Here is a 21,220-nt window from a genome sequence, read left to right as displayed (position 1 = left end):
GGCTCCCTGGAGCCTTCAGAACAAGAACTTCTCAGGAGGTCAGCAAGAGTGTTGTGTCCTGGACCTCAGCCTGCTTCATCAGCCTCAGCCTGCCCCAGCCTCTCCCCCATGTTGGGACCGTCCAGATGAAGCCCACCAGTGTCAGAGCTGTGCTGTGTCATCCTCAGGGGCCAGAGCACTCTTCCTTCCTATGTCCAACTTCTAAGCGTTCTTCAAGGCAATCTCAAATACTAATTCCTCAAAAAGGCCTTCTCCGGTGCTCCTGAAGACTTCTGCCCAGGGTTGTTGGGGTGCTGTCTGTCCGCATCCTCCTGTGCTCGTTGAGGTCAGGGTCTTTGCTCACTAGAGGGCACGGTACCTGACATTTGCAACGGCTTGGTAACTGCTCGTTGAACAGTGCTGGGTGAAAGGTCAGGAGTAAGCCTTCAGAGGCCATTGGGTAAAGAGCGCTTGTTTGTAAGTCAAGAGATCTGACCAGTAGATTATTCCGAGCTGTCACATCACTGCTATCAGCAAAGTCATTTCCTTCCCAGACCTCCGTCTTCCTCATCTGTGCTAAGAGGAGCTTGTATTTTTTTTTAATTTTATTTTTTAACTTTACAATATTGTATTGATTTTGCCATATATCGAAATGAATCCGCCACAGGTATACATGTGTTCCCCATCCTGAACCCTCTTCCCTCCTCCCTCCCCATACCATCCCTCTGAGTCGTCCCATTGCACCAGCCCCAAGCATCCAGTATCGCGCATTGAACCTGGACTGGCGACTCGTTTCATATATGATATTATACATATTTCAATGCCATTCTCCCAAATCATCCCACCCTTTCCCTCTCCCACAGAGTCCAAAACACTGTTTTATACATCAGTGTCTCTTAAAAAATATGGAACGCTTCACGAATTTGCGTGTCATCCTTGCGCAGGGCCCATGCTAATCTCTGTATCGTTGCAATATTAGTATATGTGCTGCCGAAGCGAGCATGAGGAGCTTGTATTAAATGTCTCTCCCCTCTTGGGCTCTGACCATTCCCTTAAAAGAGTAAAAGGACACTAACTGTCAGAGCTAACAAGGGTGATGGGGTGCTTCCAAGCACGGCTGGGGGGGTGAACGCTTTAAAAATGTGGATACCCAGGTATGCAGCAATTTTCCCTCAGGACTTTTTACCTAAGGAAATAATTGAAGAGGTGACTGGAGATTTACATGGATCACGATCCCAGCACTGCTTCTAACAGTGAAAATAGGAAATGACCCACGTATCTTAACAAGAGAGGATTAGTGAATAAAACATAGCATCTCATACAAAATATTATGCAGACATAAGAATGAAATAAATCTGTTTATTGACACAGAAGTCAGATTATAAAATAATATTTAAAGTATGGTTTTTTGGGTATTTTTTTGATCATACCTTGCATCTTGCAGAATCTTAGTTCCCTGACCAGGGGTTGAACCCAGGGCATGGCAGTGAAAATACCAAGTGCTAACCGCTGGACCATCAGGGATAAATATGTTCTTATCACTGTTTGAAATACATATTGGACTTCCCTGTGGTCCAGTGGTTAAGAATCCACCTGCCAATGCAGAAGACATGGGCTCCACCCCTGGTTTGGGAAGATTTTATATGCCAAGGGGCAACAAAGCCCAAAAGCCACAATTACTAAGCCTGAGTTCTACAGCCTGTGTTCTACAAGTACTAAGCCCGCGTGCTGCAACTACTCAAGCCTGCACGCCTAGAACCCATGCGCTACGACAAGAGAAGCCACTGCAATGAGAAGCCTGTACAACGCAACTGGAGAGTAGCCCCTGTTTGCCGCAAGCAGAGAAAGCCCACAAGCAGCAACAAAGACCCAGTGCAGCCAAAATGAAGTAATAAATAAATAAAATACATATTATACCTACATCTACATATGAAATTATGAAATGGGAGGATTAGTCAGTGCTAGGAATATGGGAAATTATTTTCCTTCTTTTTTTTTATTTTGTGAAAGATGACAAAGCTGGAAAGAAAAAAAATTACCCATAATCTCACCTGTTTGTAAATAGTTTATTTATTTATTCTATAACATTTCATGAATGGAAATACATTACAGGGTTAAAAAAAAAAAGTATTTTTCAAAAGCCTATAAAATTCTAGAACCTGATTCATGAAGAGCCACTTGTCCAGGTTCACACATAGCAAGCCCTGGAAGAATGGCCCCTTTCTCGTGGGTCTTCCTAGCAGGTGGGAAGGTACACCGGGAAGGTGTTTGCTGTCCCTTGTTTCTAGGCCAAGAAGTGGTCTGGCGATAGATGGCAAGAGTGAGTGCAGGAGGGTGTCTGGAGGTAGGAGGTGTGGGTAGACCGAACAGGACATGGGGGCCATGGTTGGCATGTGCCCAGCCTGACGAGGGCACAGGAAGGCGGATGAACACTGTCATGAGTTGTAGGGCACCTTTCCCACCGGCACTCCCTTTGCCAGCCTTCCTCTGGGTCTGGGCTGCGTCACCCAGCTGACCACTAACCACAGCCAGCTCTGTTCTCTCCTGGTTCCTGAAATCTGGGAGCAGATGGAGTGGTTGTTGGAGGCAGTCCGCTACCAAGAGCCAAGAGGAAAGGCGATGAGGAGAGGGATAGAGGAAGTTACCTTGGTCCTCAGACCGTAGTCCCCACGTTCCTCTTTCCTGTAAAGCTCAACGATCTCCAGTCAGATTTCCTGTCCCCTTAGGGGACAGGAATGAGGGGCTGCCCACCATGGTTGGCCCCAGGGGCCTGGTTACTATTGAGCGTGGGGGAACGGTGTCCGGAGGCAGATCGGGCCATCATCACTCCAATTTCTGTTTCCCATGATTCCCTGGGCTGTCGGTTCCTAACTTTCATCCCTTGCAAAGGAACGCTGGATACTCAGTTGAACCAGAATTTTGGAGGCGGGGGGGTAAATTTTTCACGCTTTGGGGACAGCACTGGTCTAGCACACATGGGAGCCAAGGTTCTCTGGAGGAGTGCCAAGTTCACGGGCTGGAGCCGGTTTTGGTCCCTCCTCCACTGCCTGTTGCTCCCACGTGAGGGGGCTCTTTCTGTGCTCCCTGGCCCCAGTGGGGTTGGAGAGACACTTGAGTTTCCAGGGGCGGGACCCACCTGCCCCAGCCCTCCCCCAGCCTGGAGAACATAAAAGCCCAGGTTCAGCTAAGAGGTGATGCCAATGCCAGGTGGAGCCCTGGAACTTCAGAGGTAGGGTCCTAGACTCTGTCTGTAGGCAGAACCCACTGCGGGGGCACTGGGTGAGAAGGAGGGGGTGAGGGGCCTGGGAGGAGGCGGCTCTGGGGCGCTTGTCTCCCCAGCGCACTGTGGGCTTTGCACACTTCGTGGGCACGGGGTCTTGTTGCAGAGATGAGGCTGCTCCTGGGCTTGGCGGGACTCCTGGCAGTTCTGATCATGCTCCAGCCCTCGGAGGGTGTCCCTCCAGGTAACAGTTCAGAAAGAAGGGAAAAGGTGGCGTGTTAAGGGTAGTTCCGAGTCCCCGGGATTCCTTTCCTCCTTGTAAGCCAGCCGGGCTCTGGGGCCCCATGGGGACTTTGGGTCCATTCCTGACCTCCTGACCTCTGTTCTGGGCAGCTGTCCCAGGGGAAGTGGATACCTCGGTGGTGCTGACCTGCATGGAGGAGGCCAAGCGGCTAGTGGACAAAGTCTACAAGGAGCGGCGGGAAAGGTGGGGCTTCTGGGTGAGGCTGGCCCCGGCCTTTTAGAGAAGGAACAGGCAGCGGGGAACGTGCGGCTGGAGGCGGGGCCCTCTGCCGGGCGGTCTTTCTGTCTTTGGGTGTGAAGATGTCTTCAAGACCATGCCTCCCATGGCCTCATCTTTGGACTCCCAGGTCCAAACCATGTTTACAAAGACAAACCTGCTTCCCAGCTCTGGGTCTTTCGAGCCCACAGCTCTGGGCTGGGGCCCTGCTGAGTGTCTCCCCGTCCTTTCTCTGGGCTCACCCCTCCTTCCCTCAAGCAGCATCAAGCAGCGGCTTCACAGTGGCTTGGCCAGCCCCATGGAACTCCTGTCCTACTTCAAGCAGCCAGTGGCGGCCACCAGGACCGCTGTGAGGGCGGCTGACTACCTGCACGTGGCCCTCAGCCTGCTGGAGAGGAAGCTGAGGGCCCTGTGGCCAGGCCGCTTCAACGTCACAGGTACAGTTCCCGCTACTATTCCAGCGCCTCACTCAACCCCTGTGGGTCTCCCAATCCCTCCTTCCGGGGGGTATCCTAGCATCCCCCTACTATGTCCTCAGACCACATCTCCCAAGCAAGGCTCCCTAGCAGTGGGTAGAAAACAGGGGCACAGCTCCCACTTTCCTCCTACTTTGCCCGGTCCACAGACGTGCTGACCCCAGCCCAGCTGAACCTGCTGTCCAAGACTAGCGGCTGCGCCCACCAGGACCTGGGGGTGAGCTGCCCAGAGAAGGACGAGTACCGAACCATCACCGGGCAGTGCAACAACAGGTGCGGCCGCTGGGGGCCGGCCCTCGATGGGCGGGCGGTGGCTGGAGGCTGGAGACCCTACCAAGGGGTGTCAGCACCGTGTTCCTGCCCTCCAGGCGCAGCCCCACTCTGGGGGCTTCCAACCGCCCCTTTGTACGCTGGCTGCCGGCGGAGTACGAGGATGGCTTCTCGCTGCCCTTCGGCTGGACGCCCCGGGTCAAGCGCAACGGCTTCCCAGTTCCCCTGGTGAGTCCCAGCCGGGTGGAGGGAGAGCAGCCCGGCCGAGACAGCGGCCCCTGACGCCCGGTGTCCCACAGGCTCGCGCCGTGTCCAATGAGATCGTGCGCTTCCCCACGGAGAAGCTGACTCCGGACCAGCAGCGCTCACTCATGTTCATGCAGTGGGGCCAGCTGCTCGACCACGACCTCGACTTCTCCCCCGAACCGGCCGCCCGCGTCTCCTTCCTCACCGGCATCAACTGCGAGACCAGCTGCCTGCAGCAGCCGCCTTGCTTCCCGCTCAAGGTGCTTCCTCCCGGCCCCACCCTGCAGCCCGCTGAGCCGGGGGAGGGGGGCATCGTTCCCCGAAGGGGCCATCTCCCTTCCTGCCCAGCTTTCCTTCCCTGGGTCCCAGCAAGCCTGCCCCTGACCGCCCTCTCCCCTCCACCCCCCACCATCTCCCACCCTCTCTGTGCTGAGGACCTTCCCACTGCCCCTCAGACTTCTGTGTGCAAGCGCCAGGGGCTCAGTCGTCTTCCCTCCCGACTCGGGGGGGCCCCCAGCCCACATCACACAGAGCTTGGTAGTGGGGTTGCGGCGGGGCTGAGAGTGGACACGTGCAGAGTAGGTAGCAGGGGAGAGAAGGAAAGAAGGAGGGTCCCAGAGAGAGGTGGACAGAGGCAGACAGGGCCGGAGTGAGAGCCAGAGAGACAAAAGGGGGAAGGGAAAGAAGAGGAGGCCGCCGGAGAGGACAGAGAGAGAGCCAGAGACTCGAGGAGAGAGGAAGAGAGTCAGAGGAGAGGAGAGAAAGGAGGTTGAGGGGGAGGGTCGGAGGACTGGCTAGCGCACCTCCAGAAGTGCCCAGGTCCCCCATGCCGGCCCTCCAGTCACCGCCCCTCCAGCTCAGAGACACTCTGCCGGTGGAACCTAAGGCTCATCCCTCGGGGGCCTTGAGAAGCCTTCCTGCCAGCTAAGGGGCCCGAGGGGCTCTGTTTACTGTCTGGGTTGCCCGCTCTGGTCCTGGGTTCCAGACGGCTTCCCTGGCGGGAATTCAGGGCCTAAAAAGGCGGGTGGACCAGAGAGAGCCACTCCTGACCTCTGTCTCTGGCCGCGGCGAGCCTGCGGGGCCTCTCTCTCTGCACCTCAGATCCCGCCCAATGACCCCCGCATCAAGAACCAGCAGGACTGCATCCCTTTCTTCCGCTCCAGTCCTGCCTGCACCCAGAGCAACATCACCATCCGCAACCAGATCAACGCGCTCACCTCCTTCGTGGACGCCAGCATGGTCTACGGCAGCGAGGACCCCTTGGCCATGAGGCTGCGCAACCTGACCAACCAGCTGGGGCTGCTGGCCGTCAACACCCGCTTCCAGGACAACGGCCGGGCCCTGCTGCCCTTCGACACCCTGCGCCATGACCCCTGCCGCCTCACCAACCGCTCTGCGAACATCCCCTGCTTCCTGGCAGGTCAGTCATGGGCAGGGACCTGGACTGATGCAGGGCGCCCCCTACTGGAGCCACGGCGAGCCTATTGCAGAGCCCCATGTGGGGTTAGCATTCAGAGACTTCCCTCACCAACTTACAGGATGTGAATAGGCTGTTGCCTTGGTAACAAGTTGGATGGAGCCAGAAAGGCAAAACAAAAGCAAACCCCCAAAACGACAAGAACAAACCCCCCAAATTTAAGAAGGAGACTCAGGGATGGCCAAGGCGCCTGGCTCCATCTATCTAGCCCTTCCTCTGTTGCTCCCTTTCCATTTGGGCTCTGCGAGAGAGGAAAGCTGAATCCTCCAGGGACAGGAAACCAAAGAGACAGAGAGCAGCATGGCTCCCTCAACCCTCTAGAACAACAGTATCCAATATGGCAGACACTAGGCACACATGGCTATTTTCATTTATATGTAATTTAGCTTAAATTAAAAACAAGCTTGCTCCACTGTGCTAGCTACCTTTCAAGTGCTCATTTCAAGTGTTCAGTAGCCCCAGAGGCTAATGGCTTCTATACAGGACAGCTCAAATGTAGAACGTGTTCATCAGTGCAGAATTTCTGTGGGACAGAGCTGCTCCAGAACATCACCACCTTACCCACCTTGATTCCTGTAATGAAAGAGGGTAGGATTTTTGATTTAGACAACTGGCAGTCCTGGGGATAAGGTTGGGGCAGTGATGGTGGCCATGCCCAGAAATTTTACTTGATACAGTGTTTTTAACTATGAACCCAGCAGTGGGTCTGAGGCCCTTCTCTCTGCCCTCTCAACCTCTCCTCATGATGGCTTTGCTGGCTGGGCCCTGGGGAGGAGAATCAAGGTCAGCCCCACTGTGGACTTTTCTGGGCAAGAGGAGAAAGAGCAGCAGTCCTCTGCCTCCACATGGTGTTGAGTCACGTGTCCCCGGCCCAGATGATCTTGACCTCTTGTAAAGTAATGAGAAGGAAAAGCTACTCTCAGGGAATTTCCTTGCCACCGACTTTTAGAGCTGGGGAGGACTGAACCCAGTGTCTAGTCCTCCCCTAACCCCTCCCCAGGGTTAGGGGAGGACTAGAGGGATCAGAGGGTCACTCTTGGTTCTTTTGAACAGGTGTGGCCTTTAAACTTCCTGTGCCCTGACTCTCTCTCCCAAGCAGGCTGCAGAGTTAGCGTGTAGTAAGGTGGGCATGGCAGCTCTGAGCAGGTGGTAGTGGCTTTCTAGAGTCCTGTGTTAAGAAGGATTCTGAGGTTGCATCCAATTTCTTTTTTTATATTAATTTTAATTAATTTTTATTTTCGGCTGCGCTGGGTCTTCAGTGCGTCACTGCTATGTGCAGGCTTTCTCTAGTTGTGGCAAGTGGGAACTCCTCTAGTCACAGTGTGTGGGCTTCTCACTGTGGTGGCTTCTTTTGTTGTGAAGCACAGGCTCTAGGGCACGCAGACTTCGGTAGTTGTGGCACACGGGCTTAGTTGCTCCATGGCATGTGGGATTTTCCCAGACCGGGGGTCACACCCATGTCCCCTGCATTGGCAGGCAGATTCTTAACCACTGGACCGCCAGGGAAGTCTGCATCTAATTTTATCAGGAGTAAAGGCTGTGATCATTTGCTGTGTCTGACATGGGCAGGAAGACAGGGACAGCCAACATGCATGCTACTTTTTTTGGCCTTCCCTGAATCAAGAAAATGTCAATCAAGCAGTGCTCATGGATCTCCTATTTTGTCCCAGGCAGTGTGTTAAACCCCATGTGTTTGTGTGTATGTTGGGTGGGAGGGTCAGATACAAAAAGGCACAAGCCATGGTCCTTGTCCTCCAGGTGCCAGCAGTCTCAGGTATGGGGAGGTGGCAAGTCTTGTGTCAGATCTGATGCTTAGTAGATGAGCATCCCCGGCCAGCACTGAAGAGCTGCTATGGTGGACCAGGGAATCAACGGAGGCCTCCTAGATGGGGTGCAGACTGAGCATGGCGTGAAATGTTGAGTGGAGATGAGCAGCATTTGAGGCCTTGGCCCCAGAGGGAGTTTCAGTGGAGCAAGTCCTTTCTGGGAGGGAGGTCTTAGGAATGACAGTAGCTTTTGCTTCCCCAAGGGGACTCCCGTGCGAGTGAGATGCCTGAGCTCACCTCCATGCACACACTCTTTGTGCGGGAGCACAACCGGCTGGCCAAAGAGCTCAAGCGCCTGAACGCCCACTGGAATGGAGAGAGGCTCTATCAGGAAGCCCGAAAGATCGTGGGAGCCATGGTCCAGGTAGGCAGTCCTGGGCATCTGTGATGCCAGGGGTCAGCAGACTTGGGATGCCAAAGTGCCTCTGCCGCATCTTAGCTGTGCAAATTAACCCGTATGAGCTATGTGAAAACACCTGGCAGATACTACGTGCCTGACAAGGGTCACTTGCCTTTCATCCCCTCATTCCCAGGCTTGCTCTCCTTTCTACTTTCCTGTCTACCAGGAATAATACTGACAGGTTTAAACAGGTGGGTCTAAAATGCTTGGCACACAGTGAAAGTGGAAGTCGCTCAGTCGTGTCCGGTTCTTTGTGACCCCACGGACTACACAGTCCATGGAATTCTCCAGGCCAGAATACTGGAGTGGGTAGCCTTTCCCTTCTCCAGGAGATCTTCCCAACCCAGGGATCGAACCCAGGTTTCCCGCATTGCAGGCGGATTCTTTAGCAGCTGAGCCACCAGGCGTACAGTAGGCGTTCCGTAAATTCTCCTTTCCTTCATCACCTTGTCACTCTTGGGTCCTTTACACACTCCCTCTTCTTTACGGCTCTATCCCAGCTCACCCACTCTCCTTATCCTCGCTTATCCCTGAGGGGTGTTCTCCCAATTTGGGGGGAAATATTTAAATGCTTTATTTATTTACTGGCTGTGCTACTTAGCTTTTGGAATCTTAGTCACCCAACAAGGGATTGAACCTGAACCCCCTGCAGTGGAAATGCAGAGTCCAAACCACTGGACTGCCAAGGGATTTCCTTTCTCCCAAGTTTTGATGCTCCAGCATCCTCATCCTCTCCCAGGTCATGAACATGCACTCGAGTGCACACACCACACACATACACACACACATAGACACACACACACACACCGCTTGTTAATACTCCTCAACTTTGGACTGGAGAGAGTTGCTGCTGCTGAGGGTGACCAGGGTGACCAGTTTTCCATTGGCACAAAGAATTTAAATAAGATTTGTTTAACTCTGAGATTCCAGAGTCTAGAATCTAGAGTGTGTCTGTTCCCTCTCCTCCCTTTTCACTGCGAGAAATCACCTAGGGTGGCCCTTTTCCATTTTGCCTCCCCTCCTTCTGCAGACACTAGATTGAACCCTACTGTGGGCCAGGCACTTTGTTGCCTACTGAGTAATTTCAAGAGAAATGAGATCCAACCCTTGCCCTCAAGGAGCTAGTATGCTGCTGCTGCTGCTAAGTCATGTCAGTTGTGTCCGACTCTGTGTAACTCCATAGACAGCGGCCCACCAGGCTCCCGTCCCTGGGATTCTCCAGGCAAGAATACTGGAGTGGGTTGCCATTTCCTTCTCCAGTGCAGGAAAGTGAAAAGTGAAAGTGAAGTCGCTCAGTCGTGTCCGACTCTTAGCGACCCCATGGACTGCAGCCTACCAGGCCCTCCGTCCATGGGATTCTCCAGGCAAGAGCACTGGAGTGGGTTGCCATTGCCTTCTCCAGCTAGTATGCTAGTTAAGAGAAATGAGACAGGAATAACTCAAGGGCAAGGGAGCTATGAAAGGACTCACAGAACCTTTTATTATTTAATCCTCTAAGGCACAGTGCAGCATAATTACCCGTAATTTACATTTGAGGAACTGAGGCTCAGAGAGGTTAATAACTGGCCTAAGGTCACACAGCAGGCAAGCACTTGAGCCCTGTTTATGCCACTTGGTCCCACTCTGTGGGACCCAGGTCCAGTACTGTGGGGGGCAAATCCTTGGCCTTAGACGAGGGAGGGATCCCGCCGAGTCAGGAGCAGGTGAAGAATCCGCAGGGAGGGGTGAGTGGAGAGGCCACTCTGAGTGACTTTCCTTTAGATCATCACTTACCGGGATTACCTGCCGCTGGTGCTGGGGCGGGAGGCCATGCGGAAGTACCTGCGCCCCTACTGCTCCTACAACGACTCGGTGGACCCGCGCATCTCCAACGTCTTCACCAACGCCTTCCGCTACGGCCACACCCTCATCCAACCCTTCATGTTCCGCCTGAACAGTCGATACCAACCTATGCAGCCCAACCCCCGCGTGCCGCTCAGCAGAGTCTTTTTTGCCAGCTGGAGGGTTGTGCTCGAAGGTGAGCAAGACGCTGTCAGGGAGTGAGGGAGTGAACTGGCAGCCGGTGGGGTGGGCGTGGACTTGGTCACAGGGAGCTAGGGCGGAATGAATTGTCTTTCCTTCTGTCTTCTGGGCATCTGATTTCCGGTCTAGTTCACTTGACTCTGCTTGCACATCGAACAACAGAGAGTGGGGTGAGACAGCTTATAGGGAGCTGGCTCCTTCCTGTGCGTTGGGATCCTCAGGGACCCAGGAGGGCTGGGAGCATCTGAGCCTGACGGGTTTGAATGGCTTTATCCCCGAGGCCGCAGAGCCTCAGTGAGGATCTGCCCACCGGGGACCTTGGTGCCAGGAGCCACATGTGCTCAGCGCTCTCCGCCACTGCCCCCGGGTCCGGCTCCTTGCAGTCTGAGCTCCGATACCGAGCCGGACCTTCCCCCAGCGTGCTCCCCTTGCTCCAGGTGGCATCGACCCCATCCTGCGGGGCCTCATGGCCACCCCTGCGAAGCTGAACCGCCAGAACCAAATCGCGGTGGACGAGATCCGGGAGCGGCTGTTTGAGCAGGTCATGAGGATCGGGCTGGACCTGCCTGCGCTCAACATGCAGCGCAGCCGCGACCACGGCCTCCCTGGTAAGGGGGCTGCCCTGGCCTCACGGGCCCACCCACCTCCCAATCCAGCGCCTGTCCTCTCCAGTGCCCCCAGCTACCGGGGCACCCCACCCCCACCGCCAACCCTCAGAACCTTGCTCTTAGGATGCGGCCTGAAGTCAGGCCCCTGGGCCCCTCTGCCCCATTTCCAGCAGCTTCCACCTACTTTGTGTTGCTGCTGCTAAGTCGCGTCAGTTGTGTCCGACTCTGTGCGACCCCGTAGATGGCAGCCCACCAGGCTCCCCCATCCCTGGGATTCTCCAGGCAAGAACACTGGAGTGGGTTGCCATTTCCTTCTCCAATGCATGAAAGGGAAAAGTGAAAGTGAAGTCCCTCAGTCGTGTCCGACTCTTAGCGACCCCACGGACTGCAGCCCACCAGGCTCCTCAGTCCATGGGATTTCCCAGGCAAGAGTACTGGAGTGGGGTGCCATTGCCTTCTCTGTTGTGTTGCTGGAACCCCCCCCAATAGTCTCTTCCTCTCAGAATCCACACAAAATGAAGCAAAATAGATGGAGGTAGGTTTTCAGGGCAGTAGGGGCTTGATATTATTACGGTGATGCCCTAAATTGTGTTGCTGAAACCCCCCAATTTAGGGCATCGCCATAATAACAACGAGCCCCTACTACCCTGAAAACCTACCTCCATCTATTTTGCTTCATTTTGTGTGGATTCTGAGGGAAGAGATTATTATCACTTCCATTTGACTGATGTGGAGAAAGAAATGGCAACCCACTCCAGTATTCTCACCTGGAGAATCCCATGGATTCAGTCCATGGGGTCGCAAGAGTTGGACACAACTTAGCAATTAAACCACCACCATTTTACTGATGAGGAAACTGAGGCTTGGAGAAATTCAGAACCTGCCCGGGTTCTCTAGTCAAGTAAGAGACAGAGCTGGAATGGGAGCCCAGATCAGCCTACCATCCTGCTGATGCCTGTGCTGTGGGACAGCTGGTATGGGGCTGATCCTTCCAGACACACTGCACCCATCGCGGGTCTGAGATCTCCACAGGGGCAAGGAGATGCTCCTGTTCTTGGACCCAGCGGGAGTGATGACAATTTAGGATTTACCTTAGAGTGGGAAGGGTAGGGGAAGACAGAGAGGCTCCTGGAGAGACCCAGCTGCGCCCAGGCTCCCGGGGAGGCCAGAGGATTCCCTGGGGGGTTTGTAGACGGGAAGCAGCCCCTTTGTGCCCTCCTTTCCTGCATGGACCTCTGTATGTGGCCTCACTGTGTTGGGAGGGTGGCCTTTCTGCGGCCCACCCACAACCACTCTCCACTCCTCCCATACAGGGTACAACGCCTGGAGGCGCTTCTGTGGGCTCCCAGTGCCCAACACGGTGGGTGAGCTGGGCACAGTCCTGAGGAACCTGGACCTGGCGAGGAGGCTGATGAAACTGTACCAGACGCCCAACAACATTGACATCTGGATAGGCGGCGTAGCTGAGCCCTTGAACAAAAATGGCCGCGTGGGCCCGCTGCTCGCCTGCCTCATTGGGACCCAGTTCAGGAAGCTCCGTGATGGTGACCGGTGAGGGCGGAGGCCCCGCAGCCCTGCCCCTGCCCCTGCCCCTGCCCCTCGGGGGACCCTTGCTTCCTCCTGCTAGAAGGAGTCCGTGATTCTCCAGTGTGTTCTGGGGAGCCTCAAGGTCGTCACTGATGTACCCTGAAGCTGTTGAGGGTGCAAAAAGAAGGGATCTGTGGTTGTCAAGGAGCGGGACGAGAGAAAATGCCACCCTTAGTCACTGCTTCTCCAGGTCCCAGGCGTGGTCACGGGGCCACCAGTCTCCATTGGAAGGTCCCATCCTTGCTTCCCCTCGGCCGCCGCTCCTGTTTTCATTCCACTGTGGGCCTGACCCACCCAGTTCTCACACCCAGTTCTCACCTGGCATGAAATGTGCCTTGGGGAAACTCTTAACAAGGTGTCCCTCTCTGGGTGGACAAATGAGACACACTCCGTAGATCCCGTCTCCCCGCCTGGACGTAGCCCTGTCCAGGGCCCGGGGTTTCATGGGAGAGTGGGCCCGTCTGTCATTAGTGATGCTTGGAGGCTGCTGGGGTGGGATCGGGTTGGGGGGGGGCGGACCTGGGCAGCTGTGAGTGGGGCTCTATTTGTTTGAATCCCCTCTTGGGCTGCCTGAGGGCCTGGAGCTCTCCTGTGCTGTGGGGCCGCTGTCCACTGTGGTCCTCTGTCAACCAGGAACAGCTCCAGCCAGTGGGTGCCCTCCCAGCCCAGGAGGGCCTCAGGCACAGTGGCTGTGGGTGTTCCCGTGCAGGTTCTGGTGGCAGAACAAGGGCGTGTTCAGCAAGAAGCAGCAGCAGGCCCTCGCCAAGATCTCCTTGCCCCGCATCATCTGTGACAACACAGGCATCACCTTCGTGTCCAAGAACAACATCTTCATGTCCAACAGATTCCCTCGGGACTTTGTCCGCTGCAGTAGGGTGCCGGCATTGAACCTGGCTCCCTGGAGGGAAAGGCGCTAGAGGCAGGGTAAGGAGGGCAGCGGGGAAGTGAGGCTGGGCATCTCTCGGCTGGCTGGTTGGGTCCACAGAGCTCTCCCTTTTCTAGGTGAGCCCCTCCCTGTTCTGGGTGCCAGTCAAAGACACCACTAACAACTGGACATTCATGTGTGTGTGTGTGTGCGTGCACACAGTGAATCGAAATTGCATTTTGTGCGTGTTGCATGTGAACGTGGGTAGTGTTTTGTGTGCTGTGTATACATGAGTGTGTATTTGCTGATACTAGGTGTGTGGAAGGCAGCAGAGTGGATTGGTGAAACGTACAGGCTAAGGAGCCAGACTGCTTGGGTTCAGATCCTGCAGCCTACCAGCTGTGTGACCTTTAACAAGTTCCTCGACCTTGCTAAGCCTGAATTTCCTTTGTAAATAACTGCTGACATGGCTTCTTAGAGGGTCCATTGCATCCTCTAGTATTGGGTTTATTGAGCACCCATTACTTGCCAGGCAGTGTGGCCCGCATGGGAAACACACAGAAAAAGTCAGACACCATTTCTGCCCTTGTGGAGCTTATACCTTGACTGTGTCCTGTTATCAGAGGTGAAGCAGCGACCCTGGAGGAGTGACGACCTCGGAGGAGTGGCTATTAGCAGTGGGCTGCGCGTGGGTTGAGTTACGGGCCCAGGCTCGCCAGGCTCAGTCCATGGCTCCCCTTTTTCTTCCTTACCCTGTTGTCTTGCATATTCACAGGAGCTGCCTGGAGAGGAACTTGGCCCTTTTATACCATTTGTTTATACCTGATGATTATGATAATAAAGCACCATAGATGGAGATCTTTGCTCTGTGTCTGCAGTGGGGCTGGACCCTCAGCAAGAGGCTTGCTCTGGGCTCTGAACTTGAAGAGTGGTCTGTGCTTCAGGGCCCTTTCTAAACTGGAGGTCAGGACGTCCAGGCGTTCTCCTTGGGCTGATTCATACATAGAAGGCCGTCAGTCCTTGGATGCCTAGGGACCAGGCCAAACTGAGCAGACCCTCTTCCCTCACCGGTTCCCTCTTCCCACCAGAGAGCAGGAACCGTGGGCACCAAGCCCTTCTGTTGGTGCCCTGCCCCGGGAAGTATTATGCTTGCTACGTGCTCGCTCTGCATCGGGCCTGTGCCAAGTGTTGGGAAACAGAGGGCGCTCAGGAGAGGAAAGAGCAGGAGGTTGATGGGAATGTGGTTCCCTTCCCAGGTGACAAGACACCTGGGGATCCCGTCAGCCGGCCCGGTGGGTCAGAGGCCCCAGGACGGTAGATGCCTCCTTAGTCTTGCCTTCGCCAGGGGTCCAGACCAGGACAGCAGGTGGGGCTGAGGGAGGGGAAGGAGCAGACTCCCCTGATGAACGTGCCTGGAACTTGATCCCTCTGCCTGCGTGGTGGATTCCCTCCTGTTCTCTCCCTTCTTCCCACATTTGGGGAGGGGGACACCCACAGCTGGGGCCTGAAAGGATGAGAGGCTTGTGTACCCACGGGAGCCCCGGATATTAGCACTTCCCTGAAGAGGGAGAAACCTTGCTGAACCCCCTCTCTCTGAGGACAGGAAGGGGTCCTGGGGGGTTAAGGGACTCATCTGAGGCCTCCAAGAAGGGGGTCCCAGAGCCAGGGCCACCCAGGTCTTCCGGCTCCCAGGCTTTCCTGTAGGATGGCTGCAGGCCTCCTGCCCCTGCCGTGCCAGTCAGGGGGCCTGGGGGTCCCCCTGGGCTGACCTGACCCAGGAGGGTCTTTGAGAAAGAACTCATGAGTGTGTATTGGGTGGCAAACTAGGAATATTCTGGATCTGCGGTCAGAGGCCTCACAGGCCCCCAGGACTAACCTAGAATAAGGGGGTATTTCCCTGAAGGACCCCTAGAAAAGAAATTAACTTTTTTTTTTTTTAACTGCACATCATGGTATGCGGGAATCTTAGTTTCCTGACCAGGGATTGAATCTGTGTCCCCTGCAGTGGAAGTGTGGAGTCCTAATCACTGGACCACCAGGGAATTCCCCCAAAGGAGCTCTGGCTTGGATTTCTCTACCCCTGTGGCGATGCCCTGAAAGTTCTCCTGCCACCCCACAGCCATACCTTCTTTGCGCAGGAGCCCCTTCCCTCCTTTTCTTTGAGAGCGCTTTGAAGCTGAGAGCACCAAACTGGGCCCTCTCACTGCCTAGACTCACGCACGTGACCCCTTTGTGGTGAGACATGTCCGAGCTGTAAACACTGTTGCTCATTTGGCAGTGATTCCAAGGCCTGCCTTCCAGAGGGGAACAAGGTCATCGCCAGCATCTGTGTTCAATCATCAGGTGTTTACTGAGCACTCACTGTGTGCCAAGGACTACGCTGGGGGCCCCAGGGCACACTTGGAAGCAGGTTGAAGGCCAAGCTCAAGAAGTTTACAATCTAGTTCAAGGGGAGGAGAGATACGGGTGTCAAGGCCACAGCCTCAGCCAAGACTTTTTTGGGGAAAGGATGGGTGACATCTGGCAAGCAAGATCAGAAGGCATTTTGGAGGGTGTAAGTCTTGACAGAAGGAGGGTTTCTGAAGACGGAGAGGATGTGGGATTCAATGGGAAGAGCTGGAGCGGCGAGGCGGCTGCCTTGGGCTTGAGCTAGGTGTGCTTGGGGGGCGTGCAGAGAGACTCGGCTGGACAGAAGGCCTGGGGCGGGGTAGGGAGCCCGAAGGGGCCAGGTCACTGAGTCTACTTGAAATGGCATCGTGGCCAAGGGGAGCTCTACTGCACAGTGTGGGAGGCTGTGGAGTCCGGGCCCCTAATTCTCCCTGGAGGCCCAGGGTGAGAGATCCAGCTTATCAACGGTTGAGCAATCCACAAAGTCATGTGGGTAGTTGTTGGCCTGGAAGGCGTGCAGCGGGACCTTCGTGATGTGGGTGTTGTCACAGATGAGGCGCGAGAAGGACACTTTCTGTAGAGAGTCCCGCTGCTTCTCAGTGAAGACCCCAGGGTTCTCCCACCAGAACCTGCAGAGACGCAAGCAGGGTCTCCATGCAGCCCAGCTGCTGGCCCTTTCCCACTCTGCCAAAGGGGAAGGGAGGAGGTCCCCGGGATCATGCTGAGGTCTGGCATCGGTCCTGCAGGACGCCCACCCCAATGCCCACCTCCAAGAAGGGCCTCCCCACCCGCCCTCCCCGCTGAGGTCTCACTCACCTGTCCCCATCACGTATCTGCTGGAATTGCCTCCCTAGGAGGCAGGCCAGGAGTGGCCCCACCCGGCCCCTTTCTACCATGGGCTCAGCGTTGCCTCCAATCCAGATGTCAATGTTGTCGGGGGTCTTATAGAGATCCATTAACTTCTTAGCCAGTATCTTGTTCTTCAGCACGGTCTGCAGCCCCTTCAGTGTCTTGGGCTGTGAGAGGCCACAGAAGCCCCTCCAGGAGTTGTACCCTAGGGCAGAGAGGTGGAAGCTGTCTAATGCCCTTTGAGGACATGCCCACTCCAGCTCCATCAGCCCCAGACAGTCTGTGTTCCCAGCCTCTGGGAACAGGGAGGCAGTGAGCCACTGTTCCACCTTGCAGCACTTGGGCTTCAAGGGAGCTAGCAGGATACGTGGTGCTTACTGTGGGTCCAGGCATTGCTCTAAGCCCTGTACACATATATAAACTGAAGAACAGGGATGTTAAGTCACTTGTCTAAGGTCACACAACTAGAATTTGAACCCAGACAGTCTGGCTGTTAAAGTTCTACATTTAGGAAGGTCCAGTAGTCATCGCTTTCCCTCTATTCTCCTTTTCTTAATATTTTCTGGACTTTTAGACTGCTTTCACAAATCAGTGGTTGATCGCTTTCATTTGAGGAGCCTAGTACCAGGCATAGTACCAGATATGTTCTCTGGTCTCTGTTTTAGGGAGACTGGAAGATGCCATTTCACAGGTGTGTTTTTAAAACAGGCATCTCTGCCTTCTGTTTTAGAATTGATCAGCTCCTCAGGGATATAGAGGAGAGTCCCTGGGAACCCCAGAAAGTAGCAAAACATTCCCCAGGCCTGGCTGGACCCTGGGCCCACTCACCAGGCATCCCATGGTCTCGGCAACGCTGTAAGTTGATAGCAGCCAGGTCAAAGCCGTGGATCTTGTGAGTGGGCTGGAAAAGCTTGTTGCGCAGCTCACTCGTCACCATTTTATCCTGATTCATCAGTTTGGACTTCTTGGCCAGCAGACCCCGCACCAGAGGGTCAATTCCACCTGCAAGGGAGACCCAGAGGTTTCTGGGGTGGGGCAGCTGGGGACATCTTCCATTCCCGGGCACGCCCTCCTCCTGACAGTTTCTCTTTCTCAGGTGAAAGACGGGCCAACTGCCCCTCTGGGGCTGGAACTGAGGAAAGAACACAGCTCGGCCCACAGGGTGTGCTGGGGGCTGGAGGCCCATCCACACTGCCTGCCATCCTGTGGTGATGCGTGAGCATAAGATTCAGGGTTTCTTCCAAGCTCCAGTTCAGAGAACTGGCTCCTTCTCCTCCATATGGTCCCCCAAGGAACTGTGCACCATGAGAAGAGATGGCAGAAATCTCTAGAAAAATGCCCTGACTTGTCAGGCCTTAAGTAAAAGCCAGTTTCAACACAGCCCAGCCCAGGATAAAGGAGAGCGGGGTCCAACCTTTGGCACTTAATGGAGGTGGAAAGCTGTAGAGAAGAGCAGAAAAGAGCAATTTATTTACTGTGTGTGTGTGTCAGCTGCTCAGTCACGTCTGACTCTTTGTGACCCCGTGGACTGTAGCCCGGCAGGCTCCTCTGTCCATGGAATTCTCCAGGAAAGAATACTGGAGTGGGTTGCCATTGCCCTTCTCCAGGGGATCTTCCCGACTCAGGGATCAAACCCAGGTCTCCTGCGTAGCAGGCAGATTGTTTACCATCTGAGCTATCCGGGGAAGCCCTATTTATTTATTAGACACAGGAATTCTTTCTGCAAGGGTCAGGGAAGCCTGAGGGAGGGAAAGGAAGCAGGGAAAACTCATAACCTTAAAGGACAGTGCAGGAAAGAAAGAATAATAACTAATATTTAGTGATCACCTCCTGTGTGTCAGGAACCACTGTAGGGCACTTTATGTATATATTTCATTTTTAATATCTTAGTGAGATAGATATTATTAGTGTCCCCATTTTACAAACGAAGAAACTGAGGCTCAGTGAGGTGCAGTCACTTGCCCAAGGTTGCACAGGAAGTGGTGGAAGCCTGACTTCCATGCCAGGTTTTTCTAGAAGCAGGCTGCAGAGTGAGACAGCCAGGTGATAGTGCATCCCCGAAAGGGCATACCGTCTTTGATTATCCTCCAGGTGTTGAAGAAGAGGGTGTGTAGGGGGAGCTCTGCTTCCGGACCCCATGGTTGGTAATTCTCATCCAGGCGGGACACAGTGGAGGGAACCTCCATGTGGCCAAAGCGGAAGGCAAAGGTGAAGACATTGGAAATTCGGGGATCCACAGAGTTATTATAGCCTTGGTAGGGCGGGATCCACTTCTGCATCTCACTACCTAGCACAATGGGTAGGTAGTCCCTAAAGGTGATGATCTGCAAGGAAAAACAAGTCATGAAAAAAAGGATGTGAGAAGACTCAAACCTTTGAGGAGTGAAGTTGGAGCCAAGGATGAGTGGTCAAAAATCAAGGATGGCAAATGGATTGCATATGTGTCTTATGTGTTGCATGTGTCCAATTCTCCTTCCCATAGCCCTAGCTGCTGCTGCGCTGCTGCGTCACTTCAGTCGTGTCTGACTCTGTGCAACCCCATAGATGGCAGCCCACCAGGCTCCCCTGTACCTGGGATTCTCCAGGCAAGAACACTGGAGTGGATTGCCATTTCCTTCTCCATTGCATGAAAGTGAAAAGTGAAAGTGAAGTCGCTCAGTCGTGTCCGACTCTTAGCGACCCCATGGACTGCAGCCTACCAGGCTCCTCCGTCCATGGGATTTTCTAGGCAAAAGTACTGGAGTGGGGTGCCATTGCCTTCTCCGTAGCCCTAGCAGACATTAGTAATTGATCATGACATACTTTCTGCTGATCTTCCATGATCTGTCTCAATATAGGCTCTACTGATCAGTCACTTGAATTTGACATTTGAAATGTACTCTCTTGGCCATCTTTGCTCTAAATTTATGATGAAGCTAACATCACAGTCTCTGTGTATCACTTTAACATAAAATTATATTATTAAACTTTTTCCCACAGGCCAGGGCAAGAGGAATGGAGAACCACAGGAATGAGTCACAGGGTAACCAAGGGGAGTTCATTCAATCCCCCATTCTGAAAGAAGTGCTGCTCCATGGAGAGGTCAGTGTCTTGTTTTATTTTGCTCATAAGAGTGAACTAACATAAACTGAGAAATTTTTGAAAAAATAAAAAGTCATGCCATCCCACAACACGATAATTATGTTAATTGTTTATTCTTTCTAATCTTTATGGTATGCATATTTTAACTTGGTCGTAATCCTAGAAAACATTTATGTGAAATGCATTCTGCTTTTCCACCTAACATCTCTCACGTTTCTATCTAGCTCACGATTATTATCCACTGAACGTGTATAATATTCTCTTGTCCTCACGGGTCCTTCCCATCCCTTCAGCAGCACACACTCTGGGGACACCATCCTTGGAGCAGGCCACCTGCTCCTCAGGCTCTGGGAGGCAGCAGGAGATGGAACCCTGCCCCTGGTCACAGTGGACTGGCCTGACTGGGGCCCCAGACTAAGCTGGTTAGTCAGATTCTCTTGCTCAGGAATTTAGATTTCAGATGCAGCTATCCTGGACTGTTTCTGATGGTGCTCGATCGGAGGGGACAGACGGATTGTCATTTTCTACCATGAGCAGAAACGCAGAGAAAACCCATCTGCCGAGAAAGAGAGATGTGAGGAGAGAAGAGGCGAGGGAGAGACAGTGAGAATGACTTGCCTTAATTCCAAATGATTTCTAGTCTCTGGCTCTCACCCTTGCTGAGGCCCGACTACACTACACTCATTTCCCTGGGGTTCCAGGAGAAACCTTTAGGAGCTTCCATCTGATTCATGAGTAGGGTGAACCAATACTGAACATCTCAATTATCCCGAGTGGGTTTCTTTTTCTTGTAGTCCAAGAAACCCTATGCTGAAGCTCTAACTCTCTCCTGTGACTGTATTTGGAGACAGGGCCTGTAAAGAGGTAATTAAGGTTAAATGACGTCATAAGGGTGGAGCCCTAATCCAATAAGACTAGTGTCCTTACAAGAGAGATGCACACAGGGGGGAAAATCACATGAGAAAAACATACAGTGAAGGTGGCCAAGCCAAGGAGAAAGGCTTCAGGAGAAATCAAATCTGCTAACTCCTTAATCTTGGATTTCCAGTCTCCAGAACTGTGAGAAAATACCTTTCTGTTGTGTAAGCCACCCGGTCTGCATTACTCTGTTATGGCAGCCCAAGCAAACTAATAAAAGCCTCAACTCAGATAGCCTTCAGGTAGGTAAGTTTTATCCTTTGATTTCCTATACATATCTCCAGCAGCAAGATTTATGGGTCTAAATTTAAAAAAAAAATAAGTGTTGAACTGTGGAGATTTTGCTAAGAAATGAATGGAAATAGTTTTCTTGGATGGTTAAAAATATGTGCATGGGGCTTCTGGTTCCAAAACAAGGTGGAGTTCACTCAGTTTTCCTTACTGACTGTAACTAAATAAACCTAAATGTGTCCTCCACTAAATAGAAC

The 21,220-nt window shown here is 53.6% G+C and overlaps 2 protein-coding genes and 1 non-coding gene across 6 annotated transcripts in view; 1 reads left to right on the top strand and 2 right to left on the bottom strand.

Annotated features, from left to right (window-relative positions):
• Positions 1-878: 878 nt before the first annotated feature.
• Positions 879-982, bottom strand: LOC113878610. The gene has a single exon (XR_003507039.1). It is a non-coding gene; the product is annotated as a U6 spliceosomal RNA (small nuclear RNA).
• A 2,115-nt stretch (positions 983-3,097) lies between these two features.
• Positions 3,098-19,880, top strand: MPO (myeloperoxidase). Of its 4 annotated transcripts, none has more exons than XM_027518966.1 (14): positions 3,098-3,208; positions 3,366-3,443; positions 3,593-3,686; positions 3,981-4,156; positions 4,345-4,468; positions 4,564-4,693; positions 4,765-4,971; positions 5,813-6,131; positions 8,218-8,378; positions 10,176-10,431; positions 10,874-11,044; positions 12,358-12,595; positions 13,341-13,555; positions 19,713-19,880. In XM_027518966.1, exons 2-13 carry the CDS (start codon positions 3,368-3,370, stop codon positions 13,546-13,548), a joined length of 2,160 nt encoding a protein of 719 aa, XP_027374767.1. In that variant the 5' UTR covers positions 3,098-3,208; positions 3,366-3,367; the 3' UTR covers positions 13,549-13,555; positions 19,713-19,880. The 4 variants fall into 4 exon arrangements, with proteins under 4 accessions (XP_027374767.1, XP_027374766.1, XP_027374764.1 ...); XM_027518965.1 differs by lacking the exon at positions 19,713-19,880 and adding an exon at positions 14,120-14,265; XM_027518963.1 differs by lacking the exon at positions 19,713-19,880 and adding an exon at positions 14,272-14,354 and having other exon boundaries at positions 3,099-3,208.
• The window catches only part of LPO (lactoperoxidase), a 24,655-nt gene continuing 19,258 nt past the window's right edge, over positions 15,824-21,220 (bottom strand). Inside the window, exons 10-13 of the mRNA XM_027517588.1 lie at positions 18,805-19,057; positions 17,562-17,735; positions 16,701-16,938; positions 15,824-16,513 (exon numbers count right to left, since the gene is read on the bottom strand). Of these exons, the coding sequence (XP_027373389.1) occupies positions 16,306-16,513; positions 16,701-16,938; positions 17,562-17,735; positions 18,805-19,057 (873 nt within the window). The 3' untranslated portion in view covers positions 15,824-16,305. The remainder of the gene's footprint in view (positions 16,514-16,700; positions 16,939-17,561; positions 17,736-18,804; positions 19,058-21,220) is intronic.

Source organism: Bos indicus x Bos taurus, chromosome 19 (assembly GCF_003369695.1).
Source record: "Bos indicus x Bos taurus breed Angus x Brahman F1 hybrid chromosome 19, Bos_hybrid_MaternalHap_v2.0, whole genome shotgun sequence".
Classification (NCBI taxonomy): domain Eukaryota; kingdom Metazoa; phylum Chordata; class Mammalia; order Artiodactyla; family Bovidae; genus Bos; species Bos indicus x Bos taurus.
The sequence above is the reverse complement of the archived record's forward strand: the minus strand, read 5'-3'. Positions and strand labels throughout refer to the sequence as shown.